This window comes from Salvelinus alpinus, chromosome 25 (genome assembly GCF_045679555.1).
Source record: "Salvelinus alpinus chromosome 25, SLU_Salpinus.1, whole genome shotgun sequence".
NCBI classification, from domain to species: domain Eukaryota; kingdom Metazoa; phylum Chordata; class Actinopteri; order Salmoniformes; family Salmonidae; genus Salvelinus; species Salvelinus alpinus.
Genome location: NC_092110.1, coordinates 27,703,653 through 27,722,368, shown reverse-complemented (window position 1 = coordinate 27,722,368; position 18,716 = coordinate 27,703,653). Strand labels below are relative to the sequence as shown.

At 43.9% G+C, this 18,716-nt stretch overlaps 1 protein-coding gene across 12 annotated transcripts in view; it reads right to left on the bottom strand.

Moving 5' to 3' along the window:
- The window catches only part of LOC139553754 (myelin transcription factor 1-like protein), a 168,996-nt gene that overhangs the window by 78,189 nt on the left and 72,091 nt on the right, over positions 1-18,716 (bottom strand). For 7 of the 12 annotated variants that reach the window (XM_071366392.1, XM_071366394.1, XM_071366397.1 and 4 more), the window contains exons 2-4: positions 13,226-13,280; positions 12,194-12,227; positions 9,046-9,108 (exon numbers count right to left, since the gene is read on the bottom strand). In XM_071366392.1, the coding sequence (XP_071222493.1) occupies positions 9,046-9,108; positions 12,194-12,227; positions 13,226-13,280 (152 nt within the window). Of the gene's footprint in view, positions 1-9,045; positions 9,109-12,193; positions 12,228-13,225; positions 13,281-16,188; positions 16,305-18,716 lie in introns of all 12 variants that reach the window. The other 5 variants (XM_071366399.1, XM_071366398.1, XM_071366393.1 and 2 more) reach the window with 3 other exon arrangements.

The following is an 18,716-nucleotide window of genomic DNA, read 5'->3' as shown; positions in this document are numbered from 1 at the left end:
ATAAGAGACGTTAGCAGCAACACTATGTAGCAGCAAAACAAGTTACGAACAATGCAAAGGAACAAACAAAATAGCACAGTTGGTTAAGAGCCAATTAAACAGCAGCCATCCATTCAGGCACCATCTTCCCTGATCACATATATCTTTCTATGCGTGGGAATACTTTGGAACAGATTTACTCATTTAAATCACTAGGAGCTGATTTGCTGGTGTTTTTACAGTCTTTTCGTATGTCCAACCATAATTTGCTGGTGTTTTCAGAAAACTTGGGGGGCCAAATAAAATCACCCATGGGCCTCCAGTTAGGTAACCCTGGTGTATAGCCTGTGAGGTGTCACAGAGTGGGACGCCTGTGGCCAGTCACACAGCCATTACTCTCTCCTTCCACTCACTAATTGGGCTTTATAGCTTCTCCTTCCTTCACCCCTTTTTAGAGAGGCTGAAAAACAGCCTGGGCTGAACTGAGAGCATTTATCTGACTTAATGACTCCACAGGGACCTGAAACAGGTTTACAGATCATCTCTCTATCCCCTCTCTTCTATCAGAGTGAAGGAGGAGGTATGAGAAGCAGATTGTTAGAAGATGTTCAGTTACACAGGTTATACTGGTGCCCTGGCTGCTCCAGCATAGAGACACAGTGGTATGAAATCAGCACCATGTCGATTGTATTTCAGCCATGATGTCCTTGCTGATGAAATTGTTGGGTTTGAGTGGCTACTCAGGGAGGTTTGCTGCTCTAGACTGTGAAGGAGGCTATGTGTGTGCATGTGTGTCTTGGTAGAGACAAACAGTTCTAGCCACTCTCATATGAAGGGTCTGAGCTGTGGGATCTCTCTCACTCTAGGGCTCTCTCGCCTGTTATTGGAGGCTCTCCGAATCAGAGAGGCAGACAGGCACTCGATGTGTGAGTGTGTGTGTGTGTGTGTGTGCGCGCATATGTGTTTGTGTGTGTGTGTGTGTGTGCATGTGTGTGCATGTGTATGCGTGTGGAATGTTTTTTGGTCTTTCTGTTTATTACTAGGTGTGTGCAGAGGTGATTAAATTGACAGTATTTGCAGAAATGTTCTACATACAGTGAAGTCGGGAAGTTTACAGACACTTAGGTTGGAGTCATTAAAACTCGTTTTTCAACCACACCACAAATTTCTTGTTAGCAAACTATAGTTTTGGAAAGTCAGTTTGGACATCTACTTTGTGCATGACACAAGTAATTTTTCCAACAATTGTTTACAGACAGATTATTTCACTTATAATTCACTGTATCAGAATTTCAGTGAGTCAGACGTTTACATACACTAAGTTGACTGTGCCTTTAAACAGCTTGAAAAATCCCAGAAAACGATGTCATGGATTAGAAGCTTCTGATAGGCTAATTGACATCATTTGAATCAATTGGAGGTGTACCTGTGGATGTATTTCAAGGCCTACCTTCAAACTCAGTGCCTCTTGGCATGACATCATGGGAAAATCAAAAGAAATCAGTCAAGACCTCAGAAAGAACATTGTAGACCTCCACAAGTCTGGTTCATCCTTGGGAGCAATTTCCAAACGCCTGAAGGTACCACGTTCATCTGTACAAAGAATTAGTAAGCAAGTATAAATACCATGGGACCATGCAGCCATCATACCGCTCAGGAAGGAGTTGCATTCTGTCTCCTAGAGATGAACGTACTTTGGTGCGAAAAGCGCAAATCAATCCCAGAACAACAGCAAAGGACCTTGTGAAGATGCTGGAGGAAACAGGTACAAAAGTATCTATATCCACAGTAAAGAGAGTCCTATATCGACATAACCTGAAAGGCCGCTCAGAAAGGAAGAAGCCACTGCTCCAAAACCGCCATAAAAAAGCCAGACTACGGTTTGCAACTGCACATGGAGACAAAGATCATACTTTTTGGAGAAATGTCTTCTAGTCTGATGAAAGAAAAGTAGAACTGTTTGGCCGTAATGACCATCGTTATGTTTGGAGGAAAAAGGGGGATGCTTGCAAGCCGAAGAACACCATCCTGACCGTGAAGCACAGTGGTGGCAGCATCATGTTGTAAGGATGCATTGCTGCAGGAGGGACTGGTGCACTTCACAAAATAGATAGCATCATGAGGAAAGAGGATGAAAATTGAGGAAAATTATGTGGATATATTGAAGCAACATCTCAAGACATCAGTCAGGAAGTTAAAGCTTGGTCGCAAATGGGTCTTCCAAATGGACAATGACCCCAAGCATACTTCCAAAGTTGTGGCAAATGGCTTAAGGACAACAAAGTCAAGGTATTGGAGTGGCCATCACAAAGCCCTGACCTCAATCCCATAGAACATTTGTGGGCAGAACTGAAAAAACGTGTGCGGGCAAGGAGGCCTACAAACCTGACTCAGTTACACCAGCTCTGTCAGGAGGAATGGGCCAAAATTCACCCAACGTATTGTGGGAAGCTTGTGGAAGGCTACCCGAAACGCTTGACCCAAGTTAAACAATTTAAAGGCAATGCTACCAAATACTAATTGAGTGTATGTAAACTTCTGACCCACTGGGAATGTGATGAAATAAATAAATGCTGAAATAAATAATTCTCTCTACCATTATTCTGACATTTCACATTCTTAAAATTAAGTGGTGATCCTAACTGACCTAATACAGGGAATTTTTATCTAGGATTAAATGTCAGGAATTGTGATAAACTGAGTTCAAATGTATTTGGCTAAGGTGTATGTAAACTTCCGACTTCAACTGTATGCGTATTAGTGAGTGATTGGTTATGTTTGATGAGTAAAAACAACATGTGAGTATGATAAAATGCTAACACTGTATGATTAGGACTCTGTGTATCTCATGGTTTCATGCTGGCTCTCATCACTGCATGAAAGCTGTGTGTGTGTGTGTGTGTGTGTGTGTGTGTGTGTGTGTGTGTGTGTGTGTGTGTGTGTGTGTGTGTGTGTGTGTGTGTGTGTGTGTGTGTGTGTGTGTGTGTGTGTGTGTGTGTGTGTGTGTGTGTGTGTGTGTGTGTGTGTGTGTTACTCATGCTCACATCATCTTTTTGCTCTGTGGACCCACGTGGTTCAACCACTGCATCTCGTCTCACCACCATTCTTTATTCATCATCCCTCCCTCCCTCCGAGTTAGAGGTCCTTCCTAATGTGTAATTTAGCTGCCACTGCTCTGTAATTCCAGCCGTGTCCCAGAAGGGCGTGTCCACCCCCGACACCATAGACACTATCTGTCACTCAACCTTCCAGCCATTAAATGGGTTCAAAGCGAGAGTCATTATTAAGTATGGCCTGAGTGGGCGGGATCTACTGCCCTGCCCTGATGCCTTGGCAGGTTCATGCCATGCCATGCCATGCTGCTGGTTTCTTCACAGATAATTAATGCGTGACGAATTGCCCCCAAAATTTCAATGCATGCTCTCAGATAAACTGTAACTAACATATGTTTTTATACAAAATAGGAGGAAAAATACAATTTGAATACATTTTCTTAGCAGCTAAGGGACTTTCATCAAATCCCTGGATGCCATGTTAACAGCATCAGCTATTTATGCTTTGTCTAAAAGAACATTGTCTAGTGATGTTTAGTCACACTAAGAGTGAGCCACACCAGGCATGAGAGAATCCTGCTGTATTTCTGTTGTCTTAATTACCCCAGCCAGCCAATAATCTATCAGTGTTGAGACATGATGAGAGTTGACTAATCTAAAACGGCTGGCCAAACTATCCTGCCATGACCTGTTATTATTGCCATCCAACATTCCCACCCCGTTACCCTCTAACCAAAGATACGTCTGTTGGAATGCCATTATTACACTTGGTCAGCTCCATGAATAAACTCCTGACCCTGCAGTTATATAACATAGAGATCCATTGAAGCCCAGTCATTTCGTATACACAGGCTACAGACAGACAGAGACCATGGTTTACTGGGACTGCATGGAACCATCTGCCAGGGTGTGTGAACAGTCTTATATTATTGCATTTCTGAGTCTGCAGCACGCATTCAAAGGCTGTGTGAATTGCTGTGAGCGTAACAAGAGGAGAGAGGATATCGCTGGCACGCCTGTGCAGAGAGCGGAGAAAGGGACTAATTAACATATTAATGATCCCACCTTCTTAGAGCTTCTGTCGGATAGTCAGAACACTTTGATAAGAATGCAAATGAGTGCCGCACCATCTGAAGGAGAAATTAGCTGCCGGAGATTGACGAACGTGAGAGAGAATGAGAGAAAGGGAGAGGGGGTAAGAGCGGGGGAGATGGGGGGGGGGGAGAGAGAGAGAGAGAGAGAAGAGAAAAAGAGGGGAGTGAGGGAGAAGGAAGATGGAGAGTAAGGAAGATGGGCAGAGAGCAAGAGATAAAGAGAGAGAGAGAGAGTGTTTGAGCAAGGCAGTCTTAGCTGATGGATTGAGCCTTCCTTGTTTGATTTATTTATCTTGAATTATCCGTTGAGCAAAGCACTGGCTGGTGGGATAGACACGTCACAATGAGAGGAGGAGTCTTTGTCTTTTCTTTGTTTGTGAGAGAGAAAGAAAGAGAAAGAGAGAGAGAAAAGAGAGATGGAAAAATACCGCACGGCTATGCTGCGTTCTCCATACTCAACCTCCTCTCTCTCTCACTCTCTCTGTGCTGATATAAAGATCAATATGGTACAGAGTGCTGCTGTCTATCAACTATACAGTGACTTCCACGATGGCTGCCAGGCCTAAGCCAGTGGGTTGCCAGCCTCTGAGGGGGTTTGAGTAATGAACCCATCCATACAAGGGCAAGTAATTATAACAGACGGATTTCTCTCTCTCACACACAATTGAAAGCCTGGCACGTGACCAGTGTGGGAGATTTCTCGGTGGGAGATTTCTCTAAATCTTAGTGTGTGTGTGTGTGTGTGTGTGTGTGTGTGTGTGTGTGTGTGTGTGTGTGTGTGTGTGTGTGTGTGTGTGTGTGTGTGTGTGTGTGTGTGTGTGTGTGTGTGTGTGTGTGTGTGTGTGTGTGTGTGTGTGTGTGTGTACACACGTGTGTGACTTGCGAATAGTTAAGTTGGGGATTCACTGACACGGTCATCACATTCCACAATGATGTTGAATAATGAAAAGGTTTCATTAACTGGATCATTTCCTGCACAGCCATGCTTTAGCTCTGACACCGCCTCTCTCATTTCACTAACCAGAGGACAGAGGAAACCTGTGTCTCAACATGGACGGAGTTAGAAGAGGTAGCTAGTAAAGACAGTTCAAAAGAACAGTACGCATATCCAAAACTGTCCACATGTGCAGGGAACAACAATTCCCCAGGGAAAGCTGATAAATACACACCAACATAATACTGCATAGTTTATCAGGCCTAACTAAGGTTTAGTAATGATACCCCTTCTTCAATTGTTTTGAACATTTCAGCCGAAGTGGAGAGAACTACTCTGCCTGTATTTAGTTAGCTAGAAATACACATTTAGTCTAACAAACCTTGATGTGATCATTCTGATGGAGTCTGTTGTAATATCCTAATGATCCATAAGCATAGTGTTTGTCATGATACGGTACCAACGTAGCACAACCACAAGCTAGTTAGCATACATTGGTGGTCACCAACCTTTTCTGAGTCAAGATCACTTTTGCAGTCAAAAAACAAGCCGAGATCTACCGCTCAGATTTTTTTTTAAACATTACTTATTTTTTTTTATATTAACCTTATAAAAACAGTTCTGTAGGAATTACATTTGTGCAGAAGGCCTAATACATTTCTCACAGCATATTGGCTATATGCCTTGCATTGTCAATAATGTTATTCTCAGTCCATATTATTTTTCAAAACTCGAGCTTTGATAGCAAAATAGATCAGCATAAATGGAAATAATTTGCAAATAATTTGCTTTAATATTTTACTTAACTGATGCATCTAGCAGTGGAGGCTCCTCCTCAGAGGAAGGGGAGAACCATCCTCGTAAGTGAATTTCATTTAAAAAAAAAAATAGTGAAACATTCAAAAAGTTATCATTTTTAGATAAAACTATATCAAATATATTCACGTTACCAAATAATTGATTAAAACACACTGTTTTGCAATGAAGGTCAACAGTAGCCTCCACAGCATTCTGTAGGATAACACCATGATGTAGCCGGAGGACAGCTAGTTTCCATCCTCCTCTGGGTACATTGACTTCAATACAAAACCTAGGAAGCTCATGGTTCTTACCCCCTTCCATAGACTTACACAGTAATTATGACAACTTCCGCGACGGCCTCAAACCCATCAGAGCTCTTGCAGCATGTACTGACATGTTGTCCACCCAATCATATTATCAGAGAATTAATCTAGTACTGAAAGCATAAGCTACAGCTAGCTAGCACTGCAGTGCATAAAATGTGGTGAGTAGTTGACTCAAAGAGAGAGAAAGACAATAGTTCAAATTAATTTCTTCAGAAATTAAGGAGAAACAAGAGAGAACTAGCTATATTTCGTTGTATTTAAAAAAAATTTTTTTACTTACTTAGCTAGCAAATGCAGCTAGCTAGTTTAACCTACTCAAACACCTGCTCAAACAGAGAGGGATGCTAAGTTAGCTTCCTGGCTATAGCTATCCAACACTGGAACTCTTCCAAGTCAAGGTAAGCTTTTAGTTTTATTAATTAAATTGCCACCAGTGGCCGCCAGTGTAACTGCTAAACTGCTTGTTGCTGACTGTACACTATACTGCATGATCGTGGCATTAGTTCTAGTGGCTATGTTGACTGTGACATTAATATGGTGACAACGATGTAGGCTGTGTGTAGCAGTTAAATTGTATGATATGAAGGTTTGGCTTGGAAAGTATGTTTTGCCTGGTCACAGACAGCTGATGTGTTGTACACTGAAGTCCACAAGTGAAGGGAAAAGGTGAGAGGAGGTGAGCGCATAGATGCGAGAAGGAATTATCCAACGATCACAGGATTAATGCTGTTTGTATGTGGCTATAATTAAAGTGAACTGTGTTTGCGTGTGGTCACAGGTGCATTCATTCCACCAATTCTTGAAAAATAAATCTTAAATGGAAGCAAACAGAATGAAATGGGGATAAACATACCTGAATTTGTCCAATAGAAACTCGCGTTTGCAACTGTTGGACTAATGATTACACCCTAGATCAGCTAAATGCACCTACGTTTTAAACTTTTATTCATAGGCTAGGCTCATGGTGGGTATAGGGAAAATGTTAGTATCATGTAGTAGCCTCAACCTATCACTGTTACATTGAGCTGGGTGAATGGAATATGAATGACAGTCATCCAATATGCTGTAATAGAAATAAGGCCATGCTCACAAAAAAAATTAATCGTCCTCCTTCATCTTAAACGGCACCGACCACCACTAATCTGATGGTCATGCTTCCAAGACAACTGGGCACTCGGGAAAAAACTAGGTCAAATCATGACGTCAGTGATCCTCAGGTCAGAAAGTCAGAGCTCTATAAGTTTCTGACTTGGAATTCCGAGTTGGATGACCACTCAAATTGATTTTCCAGTCGGATATCGTTTTTTTCAGAGTTCCTAGTTGTCTTGAACGCACTGAAGTCAGAGATTTCCGAGTTGTTTTGAACACGGCATTAGTCTCAGGGGAGGTAGATTACAGCAGATGGTCAGCCTCTCACGGTCCCTGCTCTCTCCTTTCCTCCGGTGAGACTGACCAGAGAGAGGGGACACCGTCTTCCACCTGATGACCAAACTCGAGTTGCACCTCATCTGCCTCATGCACAAATTCATGTTGTTCCTAGAGAAAGTGAAATATTCCTCAATTTTAAAATAGACACGACGAGCTGCTAATAATAATTGGACAATCGATACACATAGCTACTCATTCATTGCAGCTGCAGCGCTAGTGGAAGTAGGGCGAAGGGCATTTTATGTTTTGTAATAGTGTTAAACAGTGCTGGATAAAAACTTAAACATGAACTCACTCATAGAAACAGCAGCTCTTTGCTGTATAAAAACTTAAACATGAACTCACTCATAGAAACAGCAGCTCTTTGCTGTATAAAAACTTAAACATGAACTCACTCATAGAAACAGCAGCTCTTTGCTGTATAAAAACTTAAACATGAACTCACTCATAGAAACAGCAGCTCTTTGCTGTATTCTTTGACAGACTGGCTCTGGTCATGGTTTTTTAAATTATGAAATCTCATGTAGGCTCCTATCAAACTTTGCTGTGGCCAGGGTCCTGGAAGCTGTAGTGTGATTTGAGCTATCCGATTGGCCAGCGCAGTAGGAGCACTCGATTTAGCCACAGAGCTACCGGTCCGCTGGGTAGGCGGAGTTTGTCTTTTCAAACAAATGAAATGGTTCAAAATGGAACACTTTGCCTGCCTGGTGCGCAGGGCTTCTGAATCAAGTGCACCTACCGCCAACAGCACAACATGAATATCTTTGGATTTTCTACAGAAATTTGTGGTTATCGTCTAGGAATGTCTTAAAGATTGACCAGTCGAACTCTATCGACCGGTAGGTGACCACTGGCATACATGTATACATAAAAGTATGACAACCACAAGCTAGTTACAGTAGCATACTGTACATGTCTACATAAAGATATTCATAGGAAAGTCACAGCCTTAATCTGAAATGGGGGATTCTACCAAACCATAATTAGTAGAAGCCCAAAGTGGCTGCTTCCAGTTATGCAAGGCAGCAGCCCAATCTTTGTCCGGATGGGGAAATGGGATTAGTTCACAATGATCCTGGTATTTTTAGAACAAAGGAGAAGAAATAGAACACAGGCATGTCCTTTAAAGAGGAGAGAGAGAGATCCTTCCATTTTGAGTGCTTGTTAATAAGGAGATTTATGGAGAGCTTATACAATAGAAAATATGATTAGCATATCCCACTGTAAATATGCAAATGACAAAGGGATGAGAATAAATATTTGTGCTCTAACCTGTCCATCAAACCTAGCTGTGAAAATGACCATGGTAGGCTATCGGAATTTGTTTCAATAAAGGATATTCCAGTTAAATTTTTTGGAAAATCATTAGTGAAAAGTGGAGAAAATGGTTCATCCATAACTGAAATAAGACTAAAGGGAGACCGTTTTACCTTCGATGTCTTGCATATTTGCCGCTGACGTGTCCACTCCCATCACAGCCTTGTGTAGGACAGCTGAGAAGACACAAAAACACCCACTGAGTATGCACACAACTCACCGTTCTCCACTCTTCTCTTTTTCCATCTATCGATCCTCACATATTCTGTTTAATTTCCGTTTTCTACATCACACTTGGATTTGATTGGATTTTGCTCGCCTTTGCAATCGTATCATCTCTCTACCTTTACTATACAAACAATGCACTCCTATTTTACTCCAACACTACACGTACAGTAGAGTACTCTTATGGTACTTCACACTTCAATCTGGTCTTACTGCTCCACCTACAGATGTAGGATCTTAATTTGAGCTAGTTTGCTACAGCAGGAACATAATCCAGCAGCAACAGGAAATGTGAATTAATATGTGGATTATAATTTATGGAATTATTTTCTAGTGCAAATCAAGATGGACATTTTAAAATGGAAATGACAAACTTTAGAAGCCTTAATACACTACAAGTGTGCATTTCCTGCTGGGCAGCATGGGGGAAAACCCTTTACAATATCACAGTGGCATATCTGCCCAGACCAGCCAGACCGCCACGCAAAGTCAAGCGTATTTGTCCTGACGACTATCAGCTCTCTGAGAAGCAACGCCATCGAGAAGCATTATTGACATTATGGATGCTTCGCCTGGAGATGACCATCGATCCGCTGATTAATTGATATCTGCAGGCAGCGGTGGAGAAAGCAGAGAGGGAGACGGAGCCCATGGAGAGAGAGAGAGAGAGAGAGAGTAGAAGAGAGAGCGATAGATAAAGAAAGAAAGAAAGAAAGAAAGAAAGAAGGAAAGAAAGAAAGAAAGAAAGAAAGAAAGAAAGAAAGAAAGAAAGAAAGAAAGAAAGAGGGGGAAAGAGAGAGGTATAGATGGGGTAGCCACACTATCTGTGGAAATCTGAAAGAGCTATACTGTAGGTGGCCAGGTGGGATATTCTTTATTGATATAGGTGGGCCCAGATGTTATCTCTGAAGAAACCTTCTCCTAGCCTGTGAAAGACAAAATAATATCCAAGGATAAAAGTAAGTAGAGGACATCTGAGAGTACTATATCAAAAACATGGGTATAGGCCTATTCACTCTTAGAAAAAGGGTTCCAAAACAATTATTCTGATGTCCCCATAGGAGAACCATTTTTGGATCCAGGTAGTAACCTTTTGGGTTCCATTTATGACCCTCTGTGGAAGGGGTTCTTCCTGGAACCAAAAAGGGTTCTTCAAATGTTCTCCTATCGGGACAGCCAAAGAATCCTTTAAGGTTATAGATACCACATTTTTTCTAAGAGTGTGTGCTGTATATATGAGATTATGAATATGATACTGTTCTGAAATACTCATTACATTTACATTTAAGTCATTTAGCAGACGCTCTGAACCAGGTTTAAATGGCCAAATACAAGATGTACACAAGACAACTCTTAGTGGATAACTGAACATCAAAGTAGGGTTGTCCATCGATACAGGGAGATTCAGGGAGATTCAGGGAGATCCATCAATGGGTTTCATGGTGTAGTACATGTCATCTAATCAACTTAGCAGGGAGTGGGACAACACACTGCAAGGGTCAATTCAGGATCATCTTACAGCCACTGTATTGACAGGATTTAACATTTAAACAGCTAGGATAAAGATGGCATTTGCAGTGGTTCTTAATAAGTTAGATTTGCTCATTATTTACTGTTGATAGGGTTTGTCAGAATAGATAGAAAAATAGAGATCAATTAGATGCATCACTTGAGTGGGTTGGGTTGTGTCGTGGCGGAGACCCCCTTGGGTTGTGCCGTGGCGGAGATCTTTGTGTGCTATACTCGGCCTTGTCTCAGGATGGTAAGTTGGTGGTTGAAGGTATCCCTCTAGTGGTGTGGGGGCTGTGCTTTGGCAAAGTGGGTGGCCCTGTCCGGGGGTATCATCGGATGGGGCCACAGTGTCTCCAGACCCCTCCTGTCTCAGCCTCCAGTATTTATGCTGCAGTAGTTCATGTGTCGGGGGGCTGGGGTCAGTCTGTTATATCTGGAGTATTTCTCCTGTCTTATCCGGTGTCCTGTGTGAATTTAAGTATGCTCTCTCTAATTCTCTCTTTCTTTCTTTCTTCCTTTCTTTTCTTTCTTTCTTTCTTTCTTTCTTTCTTTCTTTCTTTCTCTCTCTCTCTCGGAGGACCTGAGCCCTAGGACCATGCCTCAGGACTATCTGGCATGATGACTCCTTGCTGTCCCCAGTCCACCTGGCCGTGCTGCTGCTCCAGTTTCAACTGTTCTGCCTGCGGCTATGGAACCCTGACCTGTTCAGTGCTACCTGTCCCAGACCTGCTGTTTTCAACTCTCTAGAGACAGCAGGAGCGGTAGAGACACTCTCAATGATTGGCTATGAAAAGTCAACTGACACTTACTCCTGAGGTGCTGACTTGTTGTACCCTTGACAACTACTGTGATTATTATTATTTGACCATGCTGGTAATTTATGAACATTTGAACATCTTGGCCATGTTCTGTTATAATCTCCACCCGGCACAGCCAGAAGAGGACTGGCCACCCCTCATAGCCTGGTTCCTCTCTAGGTTTCTTTCTAGGTTTTGGCCTTTCTAGGGAGTATTTCCTAGCCACCGTGCTTCTACACCTGCATTGCTTGCTGTTTGGGGTTTTAGGCTGGGTTTCTGTACAGCACTTTGAGATATCAGCTGATGTAAGAAGGGCTATATAAATACATTTGATTTGATTTTTGATTTGATTAAGATACGAGACAGAAAAGAGGAGAGATAGAGAAAGAGTGATTAGGACAGAGAGGTGAGTGATACGGGAGTGAATAAGGGAGAGAAAGAAAGAGATGAGAATAAAAGAGAGAGGAAGCAGAAGCAAGAGGCATGCTGAGTAAATGGCATCGCTCCTGTCTGAAGAGGTGATTTTAGTGCTCATCTCTCACTACACACTGAGAGCCTGGGAGTGCTCCACAGCCATTATCAGCCCTAGTGGCCTTCCATCTCTCAGCCTCTCCCCCGCCCCCTCTCTCTCTGTCTTTCCCTCCCTATCTCTCCCTCTTTCACTCACACACAAGGGGGAAGCTGGAAAGGCAGGTGAACAGGGACAATGTTTATCAGAAATACTGACCTGAACAGCTCTGGTATCGCTGGTTCCACAGGCACTGAGAAATACAGGCAGAGAGAGGGGTGGGAGAGAGGGATGGGAGAGAGGGATCGGCAGAGAGAGAGGAGAGAGGGATAGGCAGAGAGAGAGGGGAGAAAGGGATGGGAGAGAGGAATCGGCATAGAGAGAGAGGAGAGAGGGAAGGTAGAGAGGAATCAGCAGTGAGGGGAGAGAAAGGGAGGGGGAGGGAGGGATCGGCAGAGAGAGAGGGGAGAGAGGGAAGGGAGAGAGGGATCAGCAGTGAGGGGAGAGAGAGGGATGGGGAGACAGAGAGGGGAGAGAGGGATAGGAGAAAGGGATCGGCAGAGAGAGGGGAGAGAGAGATTGGAGAGAGGGATCGGCAGAAAGTAGAGAGAGGGATCGGCAGAGAGAGGGGGGAGAGAGGGGAGAGAGGGATAAGCAGAGAGAGGGGAGAGAGGGATGGGGAGAGAGAGAGGGGAGAGAGGGATAGGAGAAAGGGATCGGCAGAGAGAGGGGAGAGAGAGATTGGAGAGAGGGATCGGCAGAGAGAAAGGGGAGAAAGGGATGGGAGAGAGGGATAGGCAGAGAGAAAGGGGAGAAAGGGATGGGGGAGAGAGAGGGGAGAGAGAGGGGAGAGAGAGGGGAGAGAGGGATGGGGAGAAAATAAAGAGAGTGAGGGGAAGTGAAAGGAAAAGAGTGATCACTATATCCTAAAATCATGCTTTCATCAGGGTTAAAAACAGTAAATCCAATGTAGGCAGGCACAATAACATGATATATTAGGCTGGATAGACTGCCTGGATAATGTCTGGTATTGGAGGGCTGGTGAGGTGAGAGACAGTGGGAGGAGAAGAGCTGAGTACTGAGAAGTATAGTTTGGAATGTGTGATAAGAGAGCTGTGTGTGTGTGTGTGTGTGTGTGTGTGTGTGTGTGTGTGTGTGTGTGTGTGTGTGTGTGTGTGTGTGTGTGTGTGTGTTGGGGTAAGGTCACCCCTGAGTAGCACCCTCAGTGAGTTGAGGAGAGTGCAGACGCACCTCGGATACCTTTGGAGCGTGTTCGATGGCGCTTCTCGTCTGCATCCACCTCCATCTGCAAAGGAGATACAAACAGACAGTCAGAGATAGAAGCACTACCAGGTGCCAAGAGAAGACTGGCTTTGTGGGCCTGGCTCCTGGGTCTGTCTGTCTGTCACTCTCTCTTATGAACACACACACAACGATTTATCGAGAGAGTAATTTCCTGATGTCAAACCTTTACTGTTTTTGACACTGTGAAATTACATTTATTTAAAGGATTTCGAAATGTAGACTTTGCCAGGTGCTAATGTCACCCAAACGTTTGCTTCATGGTGCTTTGGAAGATGTATGCAAATGTAATGTGAATAGAAATGCATAATTGCATTGGTTCTTCTTCTGGTCCATATTTGTCTATGGATTATGATATTCCATCACTCCCCAACACAGTCACGCTTCTCCATTAAAGTGCACCTGTACTACTCTCTGCATAAAGGGGTAATCTTAGCTTTATGCCACTTGGCACATTGCTCAAACAAAGTGAAATGAATACAGCCAGGTCACCTGTGATACAAGTCAGTATTCGACGTCCATCCATGTCTGAGGACGTCGGGAGATGATGTGGAAACCGGACACTAAGGGCAACAGTGAGCGCTGTTTACCTTCAAGTAGGTTTGGGTTTTGCCAGGGGGATGGGAATGGTAGATGGGAGTAAGCATCTGCCTCTGTCCCTGATTAGCCAGACATCTGATTCCAAACGTTGCAAGTTCAAATTGAGTGATATAATGTTGTTTTTGAGATTTTTGTTTTAAGCCTATCCCAAACCTGAACCCTTATTTTAATCATTCAGGGTTAATGCCAAACTTAAGATTTTGGGATTAATGTCTAAACTTAACCTTAAACGCTTTGATATTTTACATTTGCAACAACTTCGGAATTTGACATTTGAGAAATATGGATGAACGTCTGATTCTGACGTGAGACTGTGAGAGCTAGTTATACAAATAGTTTATAGTAATAATCTCTCCCATATTTTGCTAGCCTACATATTCACTGTGTATGTACAGTACTCTTTTGCATGACTCTCATATCAATGTCTTAACTGTAAATCCTCTATTTAATCCTACAGATATCACATTACTCACATTCACACTCCACACTCGCTCTCACACTAGAGCCATCATTTTACAGTAAAGGTAATTAGATCCCAACCAATCAGAGGTGCATTCATTGTTGATGAGTTGAAAGAGGGGAGCATTCTGTTATTTGCAGATGTTACTAAATATTCATGCTTGCAGAGGCTAGCCATGTTTGGATGTGTCTTTTATTCAACATGATTTATTACATTGCCACTTAAGCCTTCAGTCCTAATGGTGGAAGACTTGGTGTTTTTTTATGAACCCCATAAATGTTTCAAATGGGGAAAAATAAAATGATCAAAGTCAAGAATACAGTACCTAGTAAATCTTATTAGTGTGGCAAACGGCGGGGTGTTTTAGGAGGGGTAGGAGTGGGGGTGGAAATTATATTTCTGTGGAGCTGCACAGGGGTTTCCATGATAATAAGAGGAAATCCTACATCAGGAAAAATATAAAAACAAACCAACAAGTTATCAATCCAGTAAGTGCTGTGGGTGTGGCCCAACTCCCCACACTACATTCACACGGTGACAGATGGCTCATGAGAAGAGACAGAGACAGAGATAGAGACAGAGACAGAGACAGAGACAGAGACAGAGACAGAGACAGAGACAGAGACAGAGACAGAGATAGAGCAAATATAAGGGACAATGAATGAACTGTGTGACAGAAACTTGCTGAGACTATGGCCAGACTCAAAATGATAATGCTGAGCTTTTCACTGGTGTTTTTCAACAGCCATATAAGCTCTCAACAGCTGATGTCAACAGTGCTACACAAAATATAACGTTATGAGCTATTTCTTCCTCTGGCTGTGGTGAGTGAGGGAGTCGCCCCCCGCCAAACACACACATACACAACACAAACACTGTGCCCATCTACAGCTGTCTGACTCTCTCTAAGGCCTCTCTCAGCCGAGATGACAGCAACAGCACTTCCTCCCTCAAGGCCCCTCGTGAGACCGGTGCCTGGGTCCCTGAAGCCAGTCTGAGACTCGCCCGCCCCTCTGTGTGGTTACGAGCACTCCTCGGCCTCCTGGCCTGCCAGCTTATGGGAATTACACCATGGGGAAATTCCACAGATGTAAAAGAAGCTTGTGGAGCCTTGCAGTACTAGAAGGATAAGGAAGAACTGTTACTGCAGTATAACTGCGTGTATATGTGTGTGGGTGTGTGTGTGTGTGTGTGTGTGTGTGTGTGTGTGTGTGTGTGTGTGTGTGTGTGTGTGTGTGTGTGTGTGTGTGTGTGTGTGTGTGTGTGTGTGTGTGTGTGTGTGTGTGTGTGTGTGTGTGTGTGTGTGTGTGTGTGTGTGTGTGTGTGTGTGTGTGTGTGTGTGTGCGCATAGTTGGGGTTGGGACATTTGTTACCAAAATTCACATTGTTATTGGATTTCCTTTGTTTCACCTCAAAGTTTTGGGATAATATATCTCAGTCATGTGGTGTACTTCAGAAACCACACTTGCATTATCAAATTTCACTGCAAATAGGTATTGACGCCATGCATCAACCAGTGACAGTAAACATGCATGCTATCTCCATCTAAGTGTTTCTGAATTGGTGTGAAGGACCAGGCTGATAGCATCTGAGTGGGTGTGAGAGAGAGAGAGAGAGAGGGGGGGGATAAAGATTGAAATCTGCTGTCAACATTTTCTCTGGTGAGTGGTGTTATCGTAGGTAGGTAGCTATCACTCTGAAAAGAGTCTTTGAAAAGGTTTGGGCGTGACAGAGTTTTGTATCTGTACCTGAAATTGTTGGGATTGAGTATGACAGAGTTGTGGCTTTATATCTAAATGGAGTTTTATGGGATTATCAAGGTGTACTGTATGATTATATCATATAACTGTACCTGAAATGGTTTGGGGTGAGATTGCTCTTTGGTCCAGACCTCTGCTTCCTCCGTGGCCCACGATAGTAGACGTTAAACTGGAGAAAAAGAGCTCACCACTCTTCCAAATTCATTTTCTGCGAAGAAATAAAAAATAATATCCATACTTATGAATTCAAATCTCCATGTGTTTGGCTTGAGTTTCCTTCCTTTGAAAAGGGAGCTGGCGATGGCCTCACCAATAGTCACATGTACAAAATGTATGCCGCATATGTAGTGATTTCCTCCCGCCCAATAGCTGCTTGTCATTTTCAGAAATAGACTTGGCAAGGTGGTAATTAGCCAGATCTATCATATTCTGCAGGAAATGGGAACAAATATAGTTAATGATCCATGCTATTCTTCATGATTTCTCCTCGCCTATGCCTTCTATGAATTCAAAAGGAAAGAGCGAGCGAGAGAGAAAGAGAAGTGTGCGAGTGAGAGATAGAAAAGGGGTGTCAAACAGACAGAGTATGCTTGACAGCTCCAAGGAGGTTCTGATGTAAAACAGGCCAGATATATGAGGTCGAGGTCTAACCAGGGCAATGGTCAAAACACAGATGCCCAGTGACAAACACAGAGCAAGAGAAGAAACAGAACGCAAGATTCATGGGGTAAACAGACAGAGAGAGAGAGAAAGAGAGAGAGTTGGAGAGAGAGACAGTGGGAGCGAGAGACAGTGAGAGAGAGAGAGAGAGAGAGAGAGAGAGTCATGCTCAACATGAGCTCCTGATATATTTGATTTTTTGGGTTTTTAGAATGAGATAAACACTCTAATCGAAGAAGAATTCCAGACAAGAAGTGATGAACAACAACTCTATACATTCAGAATAGAAAAAAAAGTAACTTTGCGCCTCAATTTAAGAAGTTTTGAGACTAGCTAGCTAGCTACACAACAAAGACCCAGCCAGCAGACTAACAAGCTAGCCATAAGAAACGAGCTAGAACAAACCTAGCAAGGTCAGTTAATACAACTACATCAAACGACCAAACTGAGTGAGTAAACCAAAAAGGAGCACGGACTAACTGTAAACATATCTTCAGTCTTTTGTGTGAGGATTTTTCACTATATTTGCTGATTTTTGAAAGTAGCGCGAACAGCAGACGAACAAATCGGTTGCCATGGCAACGGGGCAGCAGAACAGCGCAGCAGTAGCGGTAGTAGCAGAGCGCACAGACACCATGTCCCCACTCCCCCTCAGCGCAGAATCCATTCTCTACCCAAAAAAGGCCAAAAATGACACAATGAGGAAAGCTTTCAAACAGAAACTACTAGAGGAGAGGCCAGAAACCCTTTTTGCAGACCTCTACAAAAACGGTGACGTGAGTAATCTCATCTTCCTCACTGACCAGCCAAATGCATGGCGCTCAGCAGTCTGCTCTCACTACCCATGCATAAAGAAAGAGGGAATCTGTAATGGGTGGAAGCTGAAAATCAAAGAGACAGACGACCCTGACAGCACCATGATAACAATCAACCTCTACAAGACTGGGACTGTCATGGTGCAAGGTAACATCAGGCTGTTTGAAACAGACTTTCAGACCATTAAGGAGAGAGCGGAGAGAGAGAAGGACACCGCCAGTGACATGCCCTCCCACAAGACAAACTCCCCCAGCACCACCCTCACCCTTACCCTCCCCACCCAACAAGGCACATCCAGCACCTCTCTTCCCACCATAGTGGAGGACACGCCCCAAGAGGAGAGCGACCCCCTCAGTGCAGAGCAGGCTCAGGCCCTCCTCACCACCATGGCTGCCATGAGGGATGAGTTCACCAAACTGGAGGGGGAGGTGGTCCTGCTCAGGGAGAGCGTGAGCAAACAGCAACCAGACAACCACACCTTAGAGGAGCTCCTAACCAAGGTGAGGACAGAGCAGGACAGCAGCTTTGCAACACAGCTGAAAGAGGTTCAGCAAGAGAGAGACGGACTCAAGAGAGAGCTGGCTGATCTAACAAAGGAGGTGAGAGAGCTCCAAAAAGACAGGCAGAGCAGCAATAAGGAGCTGACCGCACTAAGAGAGGAGCTGCAGGAGAGAAAGAGAGCAGAGGACAGGCTGCAGGAGCAGATAGATCACCACCCTATGACCTGCCCTCACACAGCAGAGGAGCCCAGCTCAACCAGCCAGACTTCCCCAGCCCTGGCTGCTGCACCCCTCCTCCCCAACCCACAGAACAGCCTCCCACTGACAGTGGCACCCACACAGACCAGCCACACCCCAGCTCCAACACCCACCAGCCCCCCCTCTGCCCCCCCCAGTCCAGAAGAAACACTGGCTGACATCGTCCTGTTAATGGACTCAAATGGGAAGTATGTTCAGGAGAAGAAACTTTTCCCTAGACACAAAACGAGAAAGGTGTGGTGCCCAACAACGCAAAGTGCCATGGAGCTGCTTGATAAGAACCATCTCGGGTCGCCAAGCCACATAATCATACATACCGGAAGCAACGACCTGCGTGCTCAGCAGGAGAGGGTGGCGACTTCACTACGGGGAGTGATTGAGAAGGC